This window comes from Peromyscus californicus, unplaced genomic scaffold (assembly GCF_007827085.1).
Source record: "Peromyscus californicus insignis strain IS unplaced genomic scaffold, ASM782708v3 Scaffold_22__1_contigs__length_63687245, whole genome shotgun sequence".
NCBI classification, from domain to species: Eukaryota; Metazoa; Chordata; class Mammalia; order Rodentia; family Cricetidae; genus Peromyscus; species Peromyscus californicus.
Window position 1 is genome coordinate 18,907,358 of NW_026294525.1, and position 24,762 is coordinate 18,932,119.

General features: G+C 40.5%; 1 protein-coding gene across 1 annotated transcript in view; it reads right to left on the reverse strand.

Moving 5' to 3' along the window:
• The window catches only part of Stxbp5 (syntaxin binding protein 5), a 138,414-nt gene that overhangs the window by 92,690 nt on the left and 20,962 nt on the right, over positions 1–24,762 (reverse strand). Inside the window, exons 3-5 of the mRNA XM_052751572.1 lie at positions 13,481–13,575; positions 7,441–7,881; positions 6,642–7,352 (exon numbers count right to left, since the gene is read on the reverse strand). Coding sequence (XP_052607532.1) covers positions 6,642–7,352; positions 7,441–7,881; positions 13,481–13,575 — 1,247 coding nt within the window. The remainder of the gene's footprint in view (positions 1–6,641; positions 7,353–7,440; positions 7,882–13,480; positions 13,576–24,762) is intronic.

A 24,762-nucleotide genomic window follows, 5' to 3' on the forward strand; every position in this document is an offset into this window, starting at 1 on the left:
TCATCACAGATTCGGCTCATGGCCTTGAAGTGTTTGTTTTTATTCAAATAAATTAGTCTTTAGTTGGGTAAGTTAGCAGAGAAAGCATTGCCATGAGAACCGGCACTGAAACGTTAGGTCTAAGGAAACAGGGAACTAATAAATGCTGCTCGTTTTCAGACACCTAAGCAGACCGAAGTCTAACAAACCGTATCAATAGAAATAAGGCAAAATAAACAGAAAAGAAACCCAGTAAGCATAGAAGGGAACAGGAGCACTCAGTACAATGGGGTAACGCCTCTGATCTTCACAGCATAGACACTGGATCGTAAAACTCCATCAAGAAATCCTCCAAGATGGAGAAGCAGGAAAGCGGCGGCAGCACATGTCTGTGGCGGTGCAGCCACGGTCTCCTGTCACCCTGTCTCATCTCCTCCAGTCCGGCCTAGTAGTGCTTTTACTGACACTGTTTTCTCACTAATAAATGAAATGAATAAATACCACCAGGTCTCACCCCACTGCACAGAAATCCCACCATCTTCCAAGAGTGACCCCCTAGGCTCTCGCTAGGACACGAGGATGAGCTTTTAAACTTTCCATAGGCCTTCAGTCTGGGTGAGAGCGGTGGGATTACCTTCACCGTGGGGAGATTCTGAGACATCCTGTAGAGCCATCCCCTGCTATTTCTCTCTAGGCTACATTTTCAAAAGTATTCTCTCCTTTACCACCTCCACTGAAGTGAGAATTCCACTCACATTCTGGCTCCTTGTCTACATTTCCTTCAATTTAGCACTCTCTACTTGCATTTTATCGTAGAGAAGCAAGGAAAAAATATTAAGTCACACCTTCAACATTTTCCTGGGAAATATCAATTAAAAATACACACTAGCCGGGCGGTGGCGGCACATGCCTTTAATCCCAGCACTCGGGAGGCAGAGCCAGGCGGATCTCTGTGAGTTCAAGGCTAGCATGGACTACCAAATGAGTTCCAGGAAAGGCGCAAAGCTACACAGAGAAACCCTGTCTCGAAAAACCAAAAAAACAAAAACAAAAACAGAAACAAAAAAACATACACACTAATCATGTATTCAGTATGGAGGAGACAATTCTATGAATCTTTCTGCACCATGTAAAGAGGAAGCACTTTCTCAAGATTCCACTAACGTGTTTCTCACTCCATCCTGAGTTCCACTGACAACCAACAGACAGGTGGGTAAGAGTCCTACAGACAGCCTCCTGGAGGCAACTGGAGGCTTTTCTCTCGTGTTCCTCAAAACTTCAGCCCCATCTACCCACTGTCGAATTCAAAAACCACTCCCATATGCTTATCCAGTCAAGAAGCACATATACAACACAAGACTCTATTTACTAGTGATGTCCAGCGGTCCTAAGTTCATTTAGATACGTTCTACAATGCTGTTGTGAAATATTTTTTTCTCTACACACAATATGGCTGCTACTGCCTGGAAATTAGAGCAAAGTGACTCCCCAAACCAGAGACTCACAAGATCTGGCCTATGGTCCCCACCCGAGATTATAATCCCTCTCTCCCTCCTGCCTCTCTTCACCCTGCACATGATTCTGCCTCAGCTGCAAGTATTTTGGGGTGGTGCTAGAACAGACAAGAGGGAGGGGGTCAACTCAAGGGAGGAGTCCATCCATGCAACTTTAAGAAGTTGGTCATCCATCCTGGGATGGGACTTTTCCATGAGGAAGCTGTTTTGGTACCATCCACATTCTTGAAACCCTTTATCCAAGCTCCTGTAACCCTGCCCTCTAAACTCACTTGCTCAGCAAGCTTGGTCTAGAAGGAATCATTGTTTTTGCTCTGACAATGGTACCAGTTGAGTAAATGTTTGTTTCCCCAACGAAAAGTACCAACAGATGCTTGCAAAATGAAACCATACAATGATTCATGTCTCAGAGCACAGCCCCCTTGCTAAGTGACACCATATTCAGATTCCAAAATCTAGTAGTTTTTATTTCTATAAATCACTATCAACTTAGTGAATTCAAATTCAGTTACTGTTTCAGTTTCTGCTGGACAGATGTCTAGACCCTGCGTGTGGAGACTCTGCTTAGAAACACAGAAGCCTGAAATGCACGTTATTGGGCAGCCAAGCTGCATCCTAAATACCTTTCCGAAAACGGTGGGAAAAAATCTTGTCCAAGCTCAATTGAGTTGCTAGAAAAATTCAACTTCTACAGTTGCAAGACAGTCTACATGTCCTAGCTCTCCCTCAGGCCCTTCAATGTGACTCACTCCATCTTCAAGACCAACACAGAACAAGGTTCTTTTACTGAATCCATCTTAGACTCTGAGCTTTATGTGTTAAGTAGACTCCTGGCCCGTTAAAAGATTCACCTGACTAGGTCGAGCCCATGGTGACTTATGGTCCTATTTGTAGGTGAACTAAACTGGGAACTCAGTCACAGCTCACTTAGATGACTGCGTGCTTAAATGACAAAGGACAGGTATACGGTATCAGCAGATGCTTAGGCCCCACTAGCACCTGCTTCTCTTGGGCTCATGTTTAGGAGTGGAGCCCTCCTGGAGCATATGAATAACACCACAGCTTTTCCAGAGTGCTTGGAACACTGTTTTCTTACCAGCAGGGCATGAGAAATTCAGTCTTGCACTTTCTGAAAGGCGACTGGGGTTTTAGTTAGTATTTTCCTGGTGACAAATTTCTATTTAAAAATAATGAAAGGGACCACATAATTATTTCATGACATGTTTTAAATGCCCAAATCTGAAGCACTACTTGTACTGCCCATCCCTCCTGCCCAGCTATGTGATGTCAGTCTACTCAGCACCCCAGGTTGCACTCTGTCCACTGCACAAACATAATGAACTACACGATTTCTAATTGTTCCAGCCACTGTCTAAGCATTTTATAAAGGAGGGGGTTCTTTCTCATTCTTTTGTTTTGGTATTTTTACAGAACTTATTCTATTAAATAAAAGATATGAACTTACTCTTGTATTACATGACCCCTCCGTTCATCTAATGCTTTTACATGTTAATTTATTGCCTACATGATCTGATGATTCTCTCTGAATAACTCCTCTTTTTGTCCAAGGATTTGGTTATTACAGATACCTAATCTCAGAAGTTACCCAACACTTACCATCTTTTCCTTTATAGTTTCAAATTCATCAAATGGTAACTCCTTTTATCTGACACTTTCAAACTTTGTCTAAGTATATCCATGTTCTAAAATGACTTGTTCTGTCTGCACCAATAATCCATCTTCTTGTGGATCAGGGTTAGGTCCAGAGTGATAAACTGCATCCATCTCTTCTGAACAGTGCTGGCCAAGATCTCAAATGTCATTCTCCAGCCCTGAATTTCACCCAACCAAAATTTTCATTCCTAAGGCTTGTACCCTTCACTAAGCTTCTTTCAAAGAAAAGTATTTTATCTGGAGTGAGGTAGTACACACCTGTAATCCATCACTTGGATCAGGGACTTCAACGTCAGCCTGAGCTACATGAGACCATGTGCTTCTAAAAAAAAAAAAAAAGGCTGGAAAGCATTTTGATAATATTGTACAATTACAAGAGAGGTTGTAATTGTAGATTTTTTAGTTCAATATTGAATTACTTTTCTTCTTGTTTAATCTGTGCAGTAACTTAATTCAAAATCTTTGTAAGACAGTTATAGGTTGGCTTTTGGCCAATGGTACTTTTCTAGCTCTTAGTTGTTTGATGTCCATGGGCCTGCTGAGAAAAGTATAAGCTATGTAAATCAGCAAAACACAATGTTTGGTTAGTATTACAGGAAATAAAGGTACAGCATGGTCACGGAGCTTTTGTTGCTATGTTGATTTATTTATGCCACTCAGAAAGTGACGCGTGGCGAACAGCCAGTGTCTGCCGCACACCAGGAGTGCTCACTCTCCACTGCTGGGCTGCTATAGAGTGAGTCACTCCAAATGCCAAACAGTCCTTTTCTTGTGAGATTTTTATTAAATATCCATGATTCTTCCACGATAGTTAAAGCAAACTAAATTCTGAGTATGAGAACTAATGTATTAGATAATTTAATTTAGAATGCATAATTACTCTTTAAATTAAAAATATGCACCTATAATTAAATAAAACAGACATATAAAAACGCATCTTTAGAAATATATTTCAGTATCATCTTGCAACTATTAGGACATTTGAGGAGGAAAAGTCCTCCCTATAACATTTCAGTGAAGAATATTTTCTTGATTTCCTGAGAATAAATAACATTTATATGGAAGAGTTTCATAAACAATAAGAACTATATGATCAAGGTAAGCATTAGACAACTTTATCCCTGAGTAGAGAGTCTATATATTTAAATTTTAATTTAATTTTTTTATATTGTTATTTCAAAACTCATGGAAAAAACAGCACTGTTGAGAATAATGCTCATTCTAATTCATAGTGATGAGTTAGGAGGAGGAGGAGGAGGAGGAGGCGGCTGGATCTGCTTATTAATCCATGACTTCTTCCTAATTAAATGTCCTTCAAAGGGAAGAATATCAAAGTGGAAGCCAAGCGGAACATTTTCTGCAAGTGCCAAATAGAATTTCGCTTATCAAATTCTCAGTTTCTGTCAAAGCCAAGGACTTCTCCTCTGCATGAATAAACTCAATGGTGCATGACAAGGTTACCAATCCCAAGGAAGAACAAGAGAAGCATGTTAGTGTCAAGGACTAACATGGTAAATTAGCACAAGCAGAATTCCTTCTCTTGCACTTCTGAAAGTACAGGACAGACACCCAGATGTCAAAAGGGTTCTGAGGGCTCCGGAGCAGGTTCTGCACCCTCACCCCCGACCCCTCTCTTTTAGCTTCTGGTATTGTCAGCTATCCTTTATTCCCTGAATTAAAGATTCTTTACTCCAATCTGTTATCATCTCAAATGTCATTCCATGATATTCATTCTCCCTTCCCTCCCTGGTGTGTGTGTGTGTGTGTGTGTGTGTGTGTGTGTGTGTGTGTGTGTTCTTTTTTCTCTTATAAGGATACCAGTCAGGTAAGTGCTGGCCACATTAACTTAGTTTCACTGGAAAGACCCTACTTTTAAATAAGGTCACATTTAGGGATTAGAACTTGAACATTATTTTGGGAGACACAGTTCAATCTGTAACAGGGGTCAGAGCAGTAAAGACCACACTAAAGTACTCCCTAATACATACCACTTTACCAATTCCTTTCAATGCTATGGTTCACACCACTGGCAAATGAATTCCTGTGGTAAAAAGTACATGGCAGATTAATCTCTAAAGGGCTCTGAACCTAGTGATCGCATAAGAAGCTGCATACTAATTATAGAAAAAATTAAATTGAGTTTTTTCTGTGACTTCTGAAAATATGTATACTTTTTCTTTTTAGTCTTCACTTCTACCCTGTACTCTGGTTGGCTGCAAACCACTTCCTTTTATGATCAACCAGCCTCCATCACATGTTGAAGTCCTAGCCATCCCTGTCCCACAGCAGAGAAGAATGTGACTATATTTGGAAGATGTGACCAAGATGAAGTCATTGTATCAGCCCTAGCCCAGTGTGGCTGGTGTTCTCAGAAGAAACTAGGGCCCAGCACATGAGGAAACAATGGAAGACAGGGAGAAGACAGCCACCTGCCCATCCACAAGGTACAGGAATGGTAGGGAAATGCAGCTCTGGTGTTTCAGTTGCCTGTGGATAATCAGGTGGCTGCTCAACCAGGACATTCCTAAGGTTTTTCTTACACAAAATCGAAAACCATTCTATGGAAACTGAAATGCATATTTACTCACTCAGTATGAATAAATGGCATTTAATTGGGCATCTGGGCAGTTTAACTAGTCTTCTTAGCTTTGACCAATATCCTAAAAGTAAGGCCCACATCATTCTTGTTTATTATGCCAAATATCAGCAGTCAGGACTAAGATACATATTCTACACCTATCCTCAGAGTAAATGGGGAATTAGGAAAAAAAAAAAAAACTTCAGCATTTCAGCATTTAAGAGAAATAAAACAGTAAGGACTACAAGGCATAGAGAAAATTTTTCTGTAAATTAGAAAATCATCACACAAAACTGCGAAGTAATTTTCTCAAGTCTGTAGACTTGACACTCAACTGTTTTATTTTTTCTTAAACACCACCAAAGCACAACCTATTAAGAGATATTCACATTATGGATTTTCACATAACTATATGCTTAACATTAACTGTAAGTTAAATTTCTTAAGAAGTGGTAATTTTATATACTATAATTTACTACAATTCAAAAAACTAAACTAACTAAAATTGTATATTATGAAAAATAATTTTAATTACTATATAGAATTTCTATTATATGTACAGAAATTTTCGCTAAAATATAATCTAACTACTACTTAAGACAAAACAATGCACAAGACATGCAGGCTTAGGGCAACAATTCTCCAGAATCTTACAAATAGCATTTAGTGCATTTTTCATGGTTTTCCTACCTTCCTTAGTTTCACAAGCAGAAATGCAAATGGCATAAAAGAGAAATAGTAATTTAGCCAAGTTAATTTAGATCTAAACTAGAAAGAGCAAACTAGACTCCTGTTCCCAGAAGTTGGATGCCCACTGTAAAAGTAAGCAGTGTGGACATCACCTCCCACTCCTGCAGTGTGGACATCACCTCCCACTCCTGCAATGTGATCATTACCTCCCACTCCTGCAGTGTGGACATCACCTCCCACTCCTGCAGTGTGGTCATCACCTCCCACTCCTGCAATGTGATCATTACCTCCCACTGCTGCAGTGTGGACATCACCTCCCACTGCTGCAGTGTGGTCATCACCTCCCACTCCTGCAATGTGATCATTACCTCCCACTCCTGCAGTGTGGACATCACCTCCCACTCCTGCAGTGTGATCATCACCTCCCACTCCTGCAGTGTGGTCATCACCTCCCACTCCTGCAGTGTGGTCATCACCTCCCACTCCTGCAGTGTGATCATCACCTCCCACTGCTGCAGTGTGGACATCACCTCCCACTGCTGCAGTGTGGTCATCACCTCCCACTCCTGCAGTGTGATCATCACCTCCCACTGCTGCAGTGTGGACATCACCTCCCACTGCTGCAGTGTGGTCATCACCTCCCACTCCTGCAGTGTGATCATCACCTCCCACTGCTGCAGTGTGGTCATCACCTCCCACTCCTGCAGTGTGGTCATCACCTCCCACTCCTGCAGTGTGATCATCACCTCCCACTCCTGCAGTGTGGTCATCACCTCCCACTCCTGCAGTGTGATCATCACCTCCCACTCCTGCAGTGTGGTCATCACCTCCCACTCCTGCAGTGTGGTCATCACTACCCACTGTTGCAGTGTAATCATCACCTCCCACTGCTGCAGTGTGGACATGACCTCCCACTGCTGCAGTGTGGACATCACATCCCACTCCTGCATTACCTCCCACTGCTGCAGTGTGGTCATTACCTCCCACCTCCCACTCCTGCATTACCTCCCACTGCTGCAGTGTGGTCATCACCTCCCACTCCTGCAGTGTGGTCATCACCTCCCACTCCTGCAGTGTGGACATCACCTCCGACTGCTGAAGTGTGCTCACCACCTCCCACTGCTGCAGTGTGCTCATCACCTCCCACTGCTGCAGTGTGGTCATCATCTCCCACTAATGAAGTGTGCTCATCACCTCCCACTGCTGCAGTGTGGTCATCATCTCCCACTGCTGCAGTGTGCTCACCACCTCCCACTGCTGCAGTGTGGTCATCATCTCCCACTGCTGCAGTGTGGTCATCATCCCCCACTGCTGCAGTGTGGTCATCACCTCCCACTGCTGCAGTGTGGTCATCACCACTCACTGCTGCAGTGTGATCATCACCTCCCATTGCTGCAGTGTGATCATTACCTCCCACTACCACAGTGTGGTCATCATCACCTACTGCTGCAGTGTGATCATCACTCCCACTGCTGCAGTATGGTCACCATCACCCTCTGGCTCACTGCTGCAGTGTGGTCACCATCACCCATGGCTGCAGTGTGGTCACCACCTCCCACTGCTGCAGTGTGGTCATCACCTCCTACTGCTGCAGTGTGGTCATCATCACCCACTGTTGCAGATTTCTCTTTTGTTGGATCTATCACTCAAGTTAGGGACAGCCACATGATATGCTCTGGCTCTTGAAATAAGAGTGCAAGAGATGAGTATCACTTCAGTGGAGGATCTTTCTTAAGGGTCATGGTTTTAGCATGTTCTCTTCCCTTTAGCTTCAGTAACTGGCAATATTTAAAAGATTGACTCTTCCTCAGAGATTCTGGGGTAAATAGTGCAATATTGAATAGTATTTCCAACAAGTCCACAAAGGGTATACAGAGTAGCTAAATAAGCTGTTGAAGCAAGCCATCAAGGATTTGAGAGAATTTGTTACTACAGCATAATGCAGACTATATCCCTACAAACATGGATGGATGGGCAAAGCATTGCAGATTTGCCCCCTTTCCCTCTCCCCAGCCAGGGGAACTCCTTTGATAGAAATCTTCAGAGCACCATAGAGTTTTTGAATCCAAAGCCTTCAGGTGGAACAGGCACTGTTGCCCTGGGAAGCCCCACAGCTGAGGCAAACCCTTTCTTCCACCTCCCCCTGCCGAGAGTCACATGCTGAGGAAAACTAGGCACCTGTCCAGTACCTCTCACCTGGCAGCTACATGAAGACAGAGGGCCATTGCTAGCTGGGTCCTATCACTCCAACTGTTCACAGCCATCAGAGGGAATCTATTCCAAAGGATGTATTCAAGAAACAGTCCTGCCTCAATTTCTTGTTTACCGCTGCCCTCATAAACACTTCAGGGGATCTGAACTTTGAATGGGCTTAACTAGCCTCTGTGAGTTATGTGCAAAACCATCTTACAGATCTAGAATTGGGAATTCCATCAGTTCACTTCATATGCCAATTTTACAACCATGGCATACAACTTTGCAAGCTGCCAAGCTGGTGCCTTACATAATGGTGCCCAATCAAGGGTGGGGGAGGGGTAGACAACCAACACCAGGCTTCATTTACTGAAAATGCCACTGTTGTGCATTTCTCACGAAGGGATCTTTACCTGCCAATGCATCTTAGGCTGGCTTACCATTTCCCCATCAGTGTCTACCACAATTCCTTGGAGGCTCTGTATTCATTAACTTTCATTGCTGTGACCAAAGCACCTGATTAAAACAAATTAAGGGAGGAAAGAAAACTGATTGAGGCTCCCAGTTTTACAGGTTCCGATCACAGTAGACTGGCCCCACGAGCCTGGGTAGACATGATGGCTGGAGAAGCATGTGACAGAGGAAATTCTTCACTTCATGTGGAACAGGATGCACAGCAAGCAACAGGAAGGGGGTGAAGGAAAATATATTGAAGACTCCACACCTAATGACCTTCTTCTTTCTACTAGGTCCCACCTCCTAATTTCCATAACATCAGAAACCCGGGCCTACAGCTGTGGGGTATCATTCTAGAACTGGACTGGACAAGCACCACAACGACTCCATATCAAAACTGGAACACTATCCACAGAAAAACTAGTACGCAGACAACCTCCATATTTGATTATCATCAATTCCTAACATTGGATCCGTTGATGTTTAGTTATTTCATTAAGAGTATTTAACAGGTATCCCATCCTGAATATGCTTGTGAGCCTGGACAGTGTCCTGCCACACTCCCCTGCCCAGCTGAAAACATGGGCACGTCACTGACATCTGAGGCACCAGACACATCCTTCTGCTAGAATTCTTGCTCCTGGAAAGCTCTTTCTAATGAATAGCAGTTTACAAGAACTTCTACATCACTACACTGACCAAATGCCGTCATTTTGACCTGCTACAATTCAGGGTTTCTGAATTTTGATGCTGCTCCTATTTTGGACCACACAGTTCTTTGTTGTGGGTATCATCTATGCACTGTAGCAGGGAGAGGAGAATCCCTGGCATTTACCCATTAAAAGCCAGCAGGACTCCTCCTCCTACCTGTAACACTGAAAGTTGTCTCTCGACATTGCCAAATGCCCTCTTGGGGGCAAAATTCTGAGTGTGGCAGCCATCCTGCTACATCTCCAGCTCCACCATAGCACCGCGCTGATGGGAGGGGAGGTACGAGGACCACATGTCCATCGACACCCATGCCATGACACTGAGATGGACAGAGCTGCCCCTGAGATCCCATTGGCAAACACATGAAAGAACTGTGCAGAAGTCAAGAGTTCAGACTGATTCCCAAGAGACAGAGAACAGCCGAATCTTGACTTTTTGCTTCTTTGCTTTCCCCACGGACTTTGCTACTAACTTCTCTTTCCCTTCTGCCCTTCCAGAAGCAAGCATGGCTGAACTGACGTAAGTTCTGTGTTTTAGCTTCCCAGTCAGGATGTAAACAACAACAAATAGTGTGGTGGTATTGTGTTCCCCAAAATAGTGTGCACCCTAATAAACTTATCTGGGGTCAGAGACAGAACAGCCACAATATTAAACATAGAGGATAGGCAGTGGTAGCACACGCTTTTAATCCTAGCATTCCAGAGGCAGAGATCCATGTTTCAAGGATACAGCCAAGCATGGTGACTCACGCCTTTAATCCCAGGGAGTGGTGGTAGAAAGCAGAAAGGTATATAAGGCGTGAGGACCAGAAACTAGAAGCATTTGGCAGGTTAAGCTTTTAGATGGTTAAGCTTCAGGCTTTCAAGCAGCAGTTCAGCTGAGAGCCATTGGGATGAGGACACAGAAGCTTCCAGTCTGAGGAAACAAGACCAGCTGAGAAGTTGGCCGGGTGAGGTTAGCTGTGGCTTGTTCTGTCTCTCTGATCTTCCAGAATTCACCCCAATACCTGGTCTGGGTTTGATCTTACTAATAAGAACTTTTAAGATTCATGCTACAAAATAGTTCCTGAGCTCTGGATAGGTCTACGCTGTCTTCCCACCCACTTGCATTTAATGCAGTTATGCCCTCAGATTGGTGGCACTATGACATACTGTATTTTCAGAGGCCACTTTGGCTTGCCTTGACCTAGTGTGGAAGGCTATTGGGGGCAGAAACCCACAGTCAAAGACTGATCTGTATATACAAGCTGACAGGCAAACACAACCCTCATCAAAACAGTAACATAGGCTAATCCTTGGAGAAAAGAAGTGATTTTATCTTTAATGCCAACTACGTCTATTACTATTACTACCACACACACACACCTAGAAACAGTCTCATAAACTGTGGAGATTGTATACTAACTCATATTTCATACAAAAGTAAGTTCCATATGAATCAAAGATGAGGCATAATAATGAAAGCTTAATAGTTATATAAAAACATTTGGAGGACAGTGTTTAATAAAATTGGGATGAAGACATCTTCAGTCAATGCCTAAAGTTCACAAATCTTATGACAGATTTTTTAGACCAACTATTCTATGTGTAGAAATTTATCTTTTAGATATATTTACATATGTATGTATATGTGTATGTGTGTGTGTGTGTGTGTATATATATATATATATATATATATATATATATATATATATATATTCTAACAGCACAACACAAAGAAGCAATAGGAACAATAGTCTGAAAATGCTACAAATACTGAGAATGCTATATGGACACAATGAAGATTACTGAACACATTATGACCCTCTCATACACTATGAGAGTGAAAATGACCAGGAGAGATGTGAAGGTGCTGATACAAGACAACTATTAGGTATGCAGTTAAGTGAAACAGGTTACAGAAGACTGTATACAGTGTCCTTTCTTCATTATAAAGAAAACAGGAGCTACAAGGAGATTTTTTTCACCTTTATGCCTATATTGTAGCTATTGCTATAAAAAAAAGATAATGTATACAATTCTCTTTGGAAGGATTTATATATATTTTAATTTTTAATATTTTATTTTTATAATTTTATTTTTAAATTTTTATTATTTATTTAAAATAATTTAAGCTTAATTATTTTTTATATTTTAATAATTATTTTTTTATCTTATTTTTTAATTTTAATTTTATAATTTTATATTTTATTTTAATTTTTAATTTATATAAATTATAATTAATAAAATATTTAATAATTAATTAATATAAAATTAAAAATAAAATTAAAAAATTATATTAAAATAATAAAAAATTTAAATAAATTAAATTATATTAAGCTTTATATGCAACAATGTATTTTATATGTAACAATTTTACAATAGTGTTTCCAAAAAGCTGCCAAAACAGTTTCAGTTTGAAAACATTTAGCCAATAGAATATAGTTTTAAGGAGTATTTGCCTCACCCAAATTCTCAACAGCAGATGTCGACGAGTATGATATATATGTGTGATACACACACACACACACACACACACACACACATATATATATATATATATATATATATATATATATCAAATTAATGTTTTAACTTCTTCAGTAATTTAACACCTTATAATCCAAAAGTATACTAGGATCTGGTGGGAGGGCTAAAATCTCCAAAATTATTAGACCTCAGACTCCAAATCATTTGGTCATTATTATAGATACTTTTTAAATAAAAACAAAATATAAAAGTGACCTCATTTTATTTGCATACAACAAGCACTAATGGGAGTCCTTTATTCAGATTATAATAATAGAATAATGACACTATTCAGCTCTGAACAATTGAAAACTCTGACTAATTGGTCACATTAAAACATCCTGTTAGTTTATACGATCACTCATAGGTAAGAAAGTGAGTGGCCCTAGAGCCACACAGGTGACTGAGTCTTGCCAAACTCCAACAAGTCAGAATTTTCAGAGCAAGAACCTCTGCAAGTCCATTTCCAAGAAAGGCTCAGAGAGAGAGTGATCCGTAAAAAGGATGAATAATCTGTAGACTAAAGGGTCAATTTAGTGACATGTCCAAACTTACTCAGATGCCTTTGCCCACTGAGCCATCCTACCGGCCCATCTTTCATGCACATTTTGTGACTTATTCCATTGGTCCGAAGCATTTGGGGCAAAAAGAATGTCTACAGACTATCCTCAAATTTAAAGGAAGTAAGCCTTTCTCAGCAGTCTCCCTGTGAGCAGTTTCCTGTGTTGTAAAATGGCATCTTCTCTAGTTCCCTTCATACTTCATTCTCAGAAACAAAGCCAATAAGCAATACAATACGCTCTCGAATGGAAGCTTTTCCCTGGATATATTCTGAAGCACTCTGTTAAAATACATTCTCTTACCTATAATGAGCTCTGTATTTAACACTATCTCAATATAGACGACTTTCTGATGTTATGTAACTTTCAAAGTCCTTGAAATAATAGCTAAAACACACCATCAGGTATCAAAAATATCTACCCACACTATTGTACTTGCAACATTATTCCAAGAAAACATACTGGGTGACTATCTGTGGTAGCACCTTAAAATGAATTATGACTGCCTCTGACTCACAAGAAATTACATTTTGGTTCAAATATTTAAATATGAGTATATGCAAGCAATCAGAAAAACTAGATGTGCTCTAATTTCGGCTCTAAGTAGGAGGAGTAAACACAAGTCACTAACCTCATTAATCAGGAACTGGAGTTGAATTACCGCCGCTCCGCTCTCATGTTGGCAATAACACTCCACTCCTGGACGACCAAAGCTGCCATCGGTCCCATTAAGGAGTTTTAGCAGGTGTACTTGTGAAAGAAACTTTTATCTAAATAATAAATATTCTGATGACCTGATATTCAATCCAGGCCACTTAATGAGGCTGAGGTAATTAGGGCTTTAGTTTCCTTTTTTATCATTACAAATCTTATAGATTATAATTTTAAAATAAATAGGAAAACTGTTCCTTCTAGAAAAAAAATAAAGCATTAAAAATCAGTAATAAACAAAACAAGATAATATAAGGTTTATTAATATGTTTTGACCTGAACTCTTTCATTCCTCTTAAAGTAACAAGAGAAAAATGGTAGTTGATCTTCAGAGTACTGATTTTTCCCTTAACAGGCAAATACCACTTTAAAATATCCTTTTTACTATCATTTTTCAATCTAACAGTGTCATTTTTAAAACTAAAAATATAATCAAGAACTAACTATATAACCACACTGCTCGATGCAGCATGAGAATAACAATCAATGTTCCAATGCTTTTCAGTTAGGATGGATGGGAGACTTTGTATATGTAAAAGTACATTTTAACTAATATTCTCTCTGTACTGGGTATTATTGTAAATGTTATATAAATTAATTTATTTAGCTGTCATAAACCAGGAAGAACATATTATGATTCCTCATTTAAACTAAACAGACAAGGAAAGTGAAGCACAGAATTAACATGAGATCTGTGTATACCAGAAACTAGCGGAATACAACCCAAATATCCTTCATGGCTCCATGGTCTCCATTTGTCTTCTCCTCACTTCCTCCTTTCCCTTTTTCCCAGTGCTTGGGATGAACTTGGCTTTTGTGCGTGTTAAGTACATGTTCTACTAGGTTATATCCCTCGTCCTATTCTCTTAGATACACCGAATAAAGATCAAAACATAACACAAAACACACATTTGCAGAATTTTCTGTGAGGCACTGCTGTGTGCATTATACTTTCATTAACCTGAAATGAGAATGCAATTATTTTAACACACTGCCACTCTATTTTTGGTAGCTAATAAATAATACAAAGTAAAAAGACAGGTTTAAAACATTTGGTGACTTTTAATAAACTCCAGCCCAAGTTCTGCTTAATGCAAAAGCAAATGCACCATAAGTTAAATTCTATTTTGTAGACTTTTCCTTTCTTGCTATGCATCAACCTCAGGGCCTCATTCATGAAAAGCAAATGTTCTACCACTGAGCTATAAATCCCTCCACCCACTGCTCTTTCAATATTAATCAAAGACATGTTCTTTGAGCTGAGGTCTGTTGTCTGGAGCTCAGAGTTGTTTTTCAGGAGTAAAACACAGCCATAACTATCCAGCTATAAGATTTGAGATCAGCCTTGTCCCTGCAGAACTTTAAAAGAGCCTAGCAATGAGACACAAATGTAGCACTGAGAGTCTTATTAGCTGAGTGTGGTGGTGCATGCCTGTAAATATGTTAACCACACTGGACAAGATGGGAAATTGTAAAGACTAGCTTTGTGAAATCCTCTTAAAGTAGACATTTTTTATTTTTATTTTTAAACAGATCTGTTCTGCAATTCAGATTTTAACAAGTTATATAATAGTATGTAGAACTGCTTTATAAGAATATAAAATTTAATAGACAAAAACAGATTTAACAATAAACAAAACTGACTACTAGCAGCAAAGAATATAAAAGCAGCTCTCCTCACTGAGGCAGGCTTAGAAGTAGTCTCCTGGCCTTGAAAAATCCTCTTTACCTTGAGTGTCAATCAGTAGTTTATCACAGAAAACACCTTGAAGTCCAGAAGTCAACTGCATCAAAGTCAAGAAAGCTTCTGCTCTTGTGCTGCAGATAGTGCTATACCACCTAATACGGTCACCTACGGGTCATAAACACAACATCCCGACATGACAGAACGACTCTCACCATCTATCAAACAGTAAGCACTATGCCTCAGCACATCTGTGTACTTGGCTTGAGAAGCTATCCTGCCCAGAGTTCCTGATTTTATTCCTCTCCCTTTGGCTAGTACTGATGCAGATGTAGCCAGCCTTAAAGGGTCCCACCAGCATGGCCCTATGGACAGAGGGTGGGTAGGGAGGTATCTGCGCTTTAACAGAAAGCTTAAATAAACTTTAAAGAATGGATATGGTGTGTGTGTGTGTGTGTGTGTGTGTGTGTGTGTGTGTGTGTGATCATGAAATACAGCATGGGAAAAGCATACAATTTAGATCAAGCAGTTCTGACCCTGGTAGTATGTAGGAGTTTCTACCCTACTGAAAATATAGTAAGCCCAGTCTGCCAGAGGAAATGTGTGGGTGGGTAGAGTGGTTAGCTAGCTAATTTACTTTAGGTGCCACAAGAACATCTAAGGTACAAAGAGAATTAAGATTTCTGCTTCCAAGTCAGCTCATATGCCAGCTCTATCATGCTCACTATGACCGTCAAAGAATTATTCATTCTATTTCTCTACTTCCTAATCCACAAATGCACATAAGACCTATGCAGTCTAGAGTGCAGAAATGCCGAGAGGACTAAAACACACATGGACTCATCAAATAATACCCTTTATGTTGCTTAACTCAATGACTTTCTTATACCAGCTAAGACTGTTACTTTAAAGAGGACAAAAAAATCACACACACACACACACACACACACACACACACACACACACACAAAATCAATCTAGAACACATTAAACAAAAAACAGCAAGTCATAGACACAAATACCATATCTTTTCATACCAGTGACTGTGTATGCATGCTCCCTAATGTTGACGTTTTATAAAGAACATTCTTACTACAAAATAATCCAACTTTCTAACAATCATCTACTTGATAAAACATTGCCATCTCTTATGTGTATATTCACAACTAGACAAGGCATAAAATATCTGAAATTCAAATTAAAACCAAAAGGATTATATCCTGAATGATTTTGTTAATATATATGTTAAATGGAGAAATGTTCATTTATTATCATATACTCTGATATACTAATTATTTATGGAACAAAGCTGACTAATGCTAAATGTTTTCCTTAGTGTTACTCTACCTTGTCACTCTGAATTCCAGTGTACTCTGTTGAAAAGGATACAGATTTCCTAACTCAGATACGCTTCTGCGTTCAGCTTTTCTGCTGTTTGCCTATCAATAACTAGGACGACTACCTAACTAGTCCCTTGGCTTCTGAAGCAAATCAATTAGTTTACTTGAGGACCAGTACCTGCCAGATACTTCCTGTACAGTTTGCCTGGCTTTCCTCATCCAAAAGAGGAGTTGCAGAAAGCAAAGCTAAAACATGCAAGATTCTCTCAAAGATCCTATGCGTATGCAGCAGGAAAAAAAAGTGAAGAATTACACAAATATAATGAAAGTAGAAATGAATGAGGAATAATAAGGAAGTACTATATATAATATAGATAAACAGAAAGAAAAATGAGAGCTAATAAAATCTTAACTTTTTGGTATTGCCGAGTATGGAATGTAAGGTCTTGAATACATGCTACAAAGATCACTCAGTCTACTGCTGATCTACATTCACAGCCCAGGAGGATTCATGAATGGAATAAAAGATCAGGAGGACTGGGGAGATGGGTCCAGGATAAAACACTGTAGGGTAAGTGTGAGGATCAGAGATTGGCTCTCCCAACCCATGCAGAGGCTGGAGACACGCAGTGGGTGGCTGTCTATAATCCTGGCACTCAGAATGCAGAGACAGGGTCCCTGGGGCAAGGTGGCTATCTAGACTAAGTCAATCAGGGAGCTCTGGGTTCTTCGAAAGGCCTTACCTTAATAAATAAAGTGGAGAGTGATAGGGGAAGACAGCCAACATCAACATTAAGTGTCTAATGGTACACATTCAGTACGCACACATCCACATAAGAATACACACACACACACACACACACACACACATTCACGCATGCACGCATGAGCACCAACCACAAATATCATAGCTAGCAAAGTATTTTACTTATTGTACTAGATATCCATTTCAAATTAAGCCTGGAGTTCACTGCCTAAATGACTTCATTGTTGCTATGACTGGGTGTGTGATTAGGGAGGGACAAAAGGGGAATTTAGAGACAATTAAGTTCATTATCAACCCAACTGAGCTATGTGGAACATTTACTACATGAAAATCATTGTGCATGATCACCTCACAATAGCACCTGAAATCAACTATTTTCACAAATTAAGAAAATTCAAGTACAAGTTTAAGTGACTTTCCCAGAGAACACAGCAAGCGGGAAGAGAAGCAGAGACTTGATCCAAGACATTTAATCTTAGAACTTACAGTGTAAGTCATCAAGCATTATTACACAGAGAAGTATATTAAGGGCAATTTGCATTTGTAAATGTCAATTCCTACCTTACTGTAAGTCATCTTAAAACTGAAAAATGAATACAGAAGAATATAGTCCGTATTCCATCTTTAAATATTTCATAATATCAGAGTGGTCTAATACAATCAAGCTGGGTCACGTAACTTTCAGCAACAAGTAGGTATGACAGATCAATTAGATAGTCCTAAAGCTTGGACAGTGAATATCTTCCCAAACCCTGTGCTAAAGTGCTATTGGGCAATGTGAAAATGCTGAGTGGCGGAGCTAAGGGGTAAGTTCTCAGGCTACTGGTAGAGGTCTTGAAAGAAACTGTGGGACCCTAGTCTCTTAGTCCCCTTCTTCCTGGCTCACCAGGTCAGAGTGTGGCTTAGTCCCCACTCCCTGCCACTGCAACCAGTGTCCTCACAGAAGCCCCAGGAAGGAGGCCAACTGATCTTGAACTAGAAACTGTGAACAAAACAGACCTTTTCTAAGTAATTATGTCATCATAGAATTGTAGAGCAGATAAATACAGATAGAAAACAATATGTCAATCACAAGGATGAAATCTTAGGTTCATTTTTATGTTACCTCATGGGGTTACATTAAATAGTAGTTCACTAAAGAAGCAATGTGGAACAGCAACTTAGACAGAAACTTGGAATTCTATACCCTAATTCTACTTATAATTTTGAGACAAATTCTTCACAGACATCTAAAATAACAAGCAAACACTTTTTTCTAGAACTGTGTGAAAAAGCAGGACTGGCAAAGTTATATGGCAATGACTGGGCTCTGGCACTGCAGAGCACACTAGTGTGCACCAAGTGTGGATTTGAGTGCAGTATGCCGGAAGTACTGGGTCCAACCTTCAGCACAGGGGCAGAGGGGAAAATGGCACTCTATCTTCAAAAGACTGGATTAGGAAATTAACTGCGTAGGCAGATTAAAGGAATGAAAAGCACATGATCTATTCAATGGGCATAGGGTGGGTGAAAGAGTCCAGAGTCTTTCACAACTAAGCACTCAACATTGGCAGGAGAGAGGAACTGCATTATGACAAAGGACATCTAGGAAAATCTCACGGCAAGAAGCATAGGTAACGGTGAAGGACTCGACGCCTTCAGTGTGGTCTAGAATGTTCTACCCAAGGGAAGTGGGCTACTACTACTACTACTACTACTACTAATAATAATAATAATAATAACAACAATAATGTAAAATAATCTAAATAGGAAGGGAACAAGATAATTATCTCTATTCAAGGATGATGCAATCAATCCTAAACATGTTAAAAATTCTTAACCATTCACCAAAAAAAACCCCTCCTAGAACAAATAAATAAGTATAGTAGGATTGTGTTGTTACACAAATACAACCATTTATACATATAATACATAATACATACATATATATATATATATATATATATAAAATCAATTATCCTTCTTGACACTGGCAATGAACAATGCAATTTGAGAGTAAAGTTAAAATAAATCCAGGGATTGGAGGTGCATCACACTAGCAGATACAAGACCCCAGGTTCCCTGCACGGTATTACACTTATGTTAACATCACAAGGAATAAAATAAATCAGAAGGACTACAAATAAATTCGCCCAAACAAAAGCAAGGCTTACATACTGGAAACTATAAAATCTTGTTGAATAAAACCCTAAATAAATGAAGACATCTCATATTCACGGAACAGATTGCCAGATGGAGAGGATGAGGGAATGAACCAGATGAACTTTTATGTCCATTCACAACAGAGTTAACAAGGGAGCCAGGATACGTTATACTAGCATACAGGTGCCTAAATGTGAGAGTGCAATTTCTGAGACCACCAGGAAGATGAAAGGAGCCGTGCTGATCATGGTATAGAGAAAAGAAAACCCTTGTAATCTGCTGGTAATGTAAGTTACAGTCATTACAGAAAACAGCATGGCGGCTCCTCCAACACTTCAAAACAGAACTGACACCTGATCTAATAATCTTTCTACTAGGCTCTGTGTGTGTGTGTGTGTGTGTGTGTGTGTGTGTGTGTGTGCGCGTGCGTGCATGCGTGCGTGCGTGCGTGCGTGTGTGTGTGTGTGCGTGTGTGTGTGTGTGTGTGTGTGTGTGTGTGTGTGTGTTTACCCCACCCCTATGACTGTTTTTCTTTCTATAACCAAGTGGTACCCTGAATCCAACATTTCTCTTCTCTAGGTTAAGGTTAGCTATGAGTAAGGAGTCCTGGAGTGGGCTGACTACAGTTGATGATGATGACAGCAAGGATGATGATAACTGATACAGATGATGATGATGATGATGATGATGTAAATCTCAAGAAGCTAGGGGAACTCGAAATGTTTTCACTATTAAAAAATATGATGACATACATAAGACAAAGGAAGAAAAATATATAACCTGTCCACGTTAAATGAGGAGGGGCATTCTCAACCATTTTTGGTCTAAGCAGCTGCCCAATTGTAGGGTCACAAATAAGTCCAACTAAGACTGTAAAACAAACATTAAAAAAGCATACAAATAGAAAACAATCAGTAAATAAAAACAAAAACAATAGACAAAAGATGGTGGCATGTGCCTACAATCCTAGCAGTTCAGAGGCTGTATACTGGAGCTGGCCTGTGCTACAAAGCAGCAATACTCTGTCTCAAAAAAACACTAACAGACAAAACAGCTCCATACTATTTTTTCAGAATATTGTGTGTGCTGAAAATTAAGGTTTTAAATGCAGAGGGAAAAACTCATTTCAAACTCTAAGTTGCTCTCTTCTGTGTGGCCTTAGGTACCACATTATAAAAGCCACTATGACTTTTCACGAAGATGGTGCCAAATGCCAAGAAGGAAGTTCCTGCCCCTCCCAAAGCCAAAGTGAAGGACTTTGAAGCTGAAAGGTGTCCATAGCCACAAAAAGAAGATCTGCATGTCAATCACTTTCCAGGGACCCAAGACCCTGTAGCTCCAGAGGCAGCCCAAATATCCTCGCAAGAGTGGGCCCAGGAGAAACAAGTTTGACCACTAGGCCATCATCAAATTCTGCCCAATCACTGAGTGAGCCATGAAGAAGCTATAACACAACACACTTGTGTTCATGGTGGATGCCAAAGCCAACAAGCACCAACCAGATCAAACAGGCTGTGACGAAACTCCATGACACTGATGTGGCCAAAGTCAACAACCTAATAAGGCTTGACGGAGAGAAGAAAGGCATATGTTAAGCTGGCTCCTGATTATGATGCTCTGGATGTTGCCACCAAAATTGGGGTCATCTAAACTGAGTCCAGCTGGCTAATTCTAAATACACATTTTTTTCACCATTAGAAAGATAAAAGCCATAATCTTTATATATTGTTCATACAGAAATGCAGTATGATAACGATTTTAAAATCATATGGAGAATCTAGCTGACTACTCAGTGCTAGAGAAGCCGTGTTATTGGAGGAGTATCTACAACCTTTAATTTACTACAGCAGCCTAAACCACAACACTATACACACTTGCTCTTATACCCACAGATAAGTGTAGCCCTCACCCCTCATCAAAGAAACTTCTCTTTGCAACAGATGGAGACCACCTGCACACTGCAGGACAGGGGATTTATGCGTCAAAGGACCAGGGAGTTTGCTATGGGACTGTGTCTCCTAGTAATGCTGGAGGACGACACCAACGATGATGCCAAACTGGATGGAGAAAAACCCACGAGACCTCAACCGTACCCAAAGAACTATAGGCAACGGAGGAAGCTGAGACTGGGAGGAGGGGCCTTCCTCAGGGAGAAAGCACAAGAATAATCGTCCGGTGCCACATGTTCAGCCCTGACAACACACGTACAACTAACATTATACAGACTGGACGGGCTATTTTCAGGAATACATGTATATACATATACATACATGTGGGCAATGATTAATGAAAAAATGGCCCATGAGTTTCAAGAAGAGCAGGGAGCAGTACATGGGAGGGCTTGGAGGGAGGGAAGGGAAGGACAAAACATGTGCAATTAAATTATACGTTAAAACAAAACAAACAACAACAAAAAACATACTTATCACCAGGACTGGAGATATGGCTCAGTGGTTAAAAGCAATAGCTGCTCTAGAAGAGGACCCAAGTTCACTTCCCAGCACAAGGATCCAATGCCCTTTCCTGGCCTTTGTGGCTACCACCCTCCCCCGCACACACACTCAAAAAGAAATCTTAAAAACTATTTTTATATATGACAGAATTCAATTTTGAAGAGATTTGAAGAAACTTTTGAATTTAGAGTTTCTAATTTTAAGGATGTCTGACTCAACAGAATTAAGTATGTTCACAAAAATCTGTCCCCTAAGACATACATAATAGGAAAACAAGTCACAATACATACAGTTTGCTTATTCTCAACTTTTATAAACAGGAAGTCTACAACAAGTACATATGCAGGACTGGAGTTGAAAACAAGGAACAGGAAGTCAACACAGGATGAGTGGTGAGTGAGTGCTCTTGTTTGAAAATGCAGGGATCCACGCACAAGGAAACGATACATGCTTGGGAGAGCAAGAAATATAGAATTAGCTGTGCCGTAACTATTGACATTCACAAAGATACCCAGCAGAAACTAAGAACAACGGATGCCTGAGAGAGGAAAGAGAAGCAGCAAAGACTTCAGCAAGCCAGGCAACATGCAGCTCCTCCCAGGAGTTGAGAATCCAGGAAGGGTGGAGAGCTAGCTAGTGCAGGCAGCAACATGACCAGAAGAACTTCCATGGCTTCCTCTGAGAAGACCGGGGCATGGCCATGTGTACACTTTCTATCAGGGCCTACCCACACTACTTAACATCTTTACACATGAATGCATCTACTGATTTAGTGTCGTTTGAGCCTGTTCTCAAAGTGCAGAACAGCCGCAGGACAGAAGCAGAAGTAGCTTTCTGGTTTTCCCTGAATATGCAACTGCAGACGACTGACTTGCCCTATTAGCAGCAAGAGGGAATTGAGAGCCTTTCCCTGGGTCCTCACCACAGGAGAGATTTTTCACGTACCATGCTGCCTCACATCAATGAACAATGAACATCTCATTCAGTCTCTCTTCCTTGTCCAGAACCACTGTGTCTTTCCAATTCTAGCTTCCTTCCTCCACTATTTACAACTCTGAGATTATGAGCCAATTAAATTAATGAAGAGTTAACAGTACTGAAGAACATACATTTATCTCTGTGTTTTCCCATACTGCAGCTCATAGAGAGTAAACACATGGCAAAGCACAGAAGGATACCCCATAATCCACTCACCTATTTTTCCTTATTTGAGAACTTTAATTATAGTCCTCATCCTCAGAGGTCTTAAGGTCCAGCAATAGAAATATAAAATTAATACAACAATAATGTCCTCAGACACTGTCAAAGAGAAAGAGTGAAGTGGATGGTACTGCTTTAAAAGAACAAAACATTATCATTTGTACAAATCCCAGCTTATTCGAGACTACAGAGTCTTGAAGTACAAGTGTGCCCACACTGTTCTTCTGGTTCCCCTTACTGATTCTACAGCTACACTGAATTCTGTAGCTACTACCTGACTTCCCTCTTTTGTAATTGTCTTAATTAGGGTCTCTCTTCCTTTGATGAAACACTATGACCAAAAAGCAAGTTGGGGAGGAAAGGGTTTGGCTTATATTTCCACATCACTGTTCATCATTGAAGGAAATCAGGACAGGAACATACACAGGGCAGGAACCTGGAGGCAGGAGCTGATGCAAAGGCCATGGCAGGCTTGCTCCCCATGGCTTGCTCAACCTGCTTTCTTAGAGACTCCAGGACCACCAGCCCAGGGATGGCCCCATCCACCAGGCGCTGAGTCCTCCCCATCAATCACTAATTAAGAAAATGCCCTACATGGTTGCCTACAGCCTGATCTTATGGAGGTACTTTCATTGAGGCTCCCTCGGATGACTTCAGCTGTGTCAAGGTGACATAAAACTGTGCAGCACAGGAACTATCTGCAACTTCTGTTTGCAACTCTTCTGGCCTGTGGGCTAGGGAATCACTAGGCCGGTCTATGGTAACAGGGAGATGACAAGCTCTTCTCTTTACTCCCAGAGCTGAAAAAAGAATATGCACACAGTAGATACTCAATAAATATTTATGACCAAATGAGCTTTTCAAAACAAGAGCATGTTTACACGCAGGCCTATCTTTTTTGGTCTAATATTAGCTCACTTCTTAGATAAACAAAAAAAAATATAGTGGTATAAAGATATTCTGCTCTTGCACTTATGATTAGACTGGACTAGGATACAATACAGCTATTAAATTTTCATGAATCAACATTTCCAGCCCATTCACTTTACCCTCTGTCTTAGTTTCCTTTCCTGTTCCTGTGATAAAATAACCTGAGAATTTAAGGGAGGAAGGATGTGGCTCACATTTCCAAGTTCTAGTCTATGGCTACAGCAGAGTCCAGGTGCCAGAACTTGAAGCAGAACATTATATCTGCAGTTAAGAGCAGCGCAATGAATGAGCGTACACACACACACAGGCTGCTTTCCCCACTCCCAGGCAATCCAGGATGCCCTGTCTAGGGAATGATGCCACCAACAGGAGGCAGGTCTCCATCAACATAATCGAGATATTCCCCACAGGACAACCTAACACAAGCCCTCACTGACTCCCTTTCCAGATCATTTTATATTGTGTTAAGCTGACAACTAAAACTAATTATCACAGCTTGCAATCAGTTGTTAGGCTACTTTTGCTTCTTATTATAGATTCTGGGATTTAGATTGTACTGCCAGCAAGGTGGAGTGAAAAAGTAGTGAAGAGCAGTCAGGGCACACACAGCTCTTGGGCAAGTTTTCACCTTGACAGTCTTCCTGTTTTTAGGAAGATGCCTGACATGTGTGACC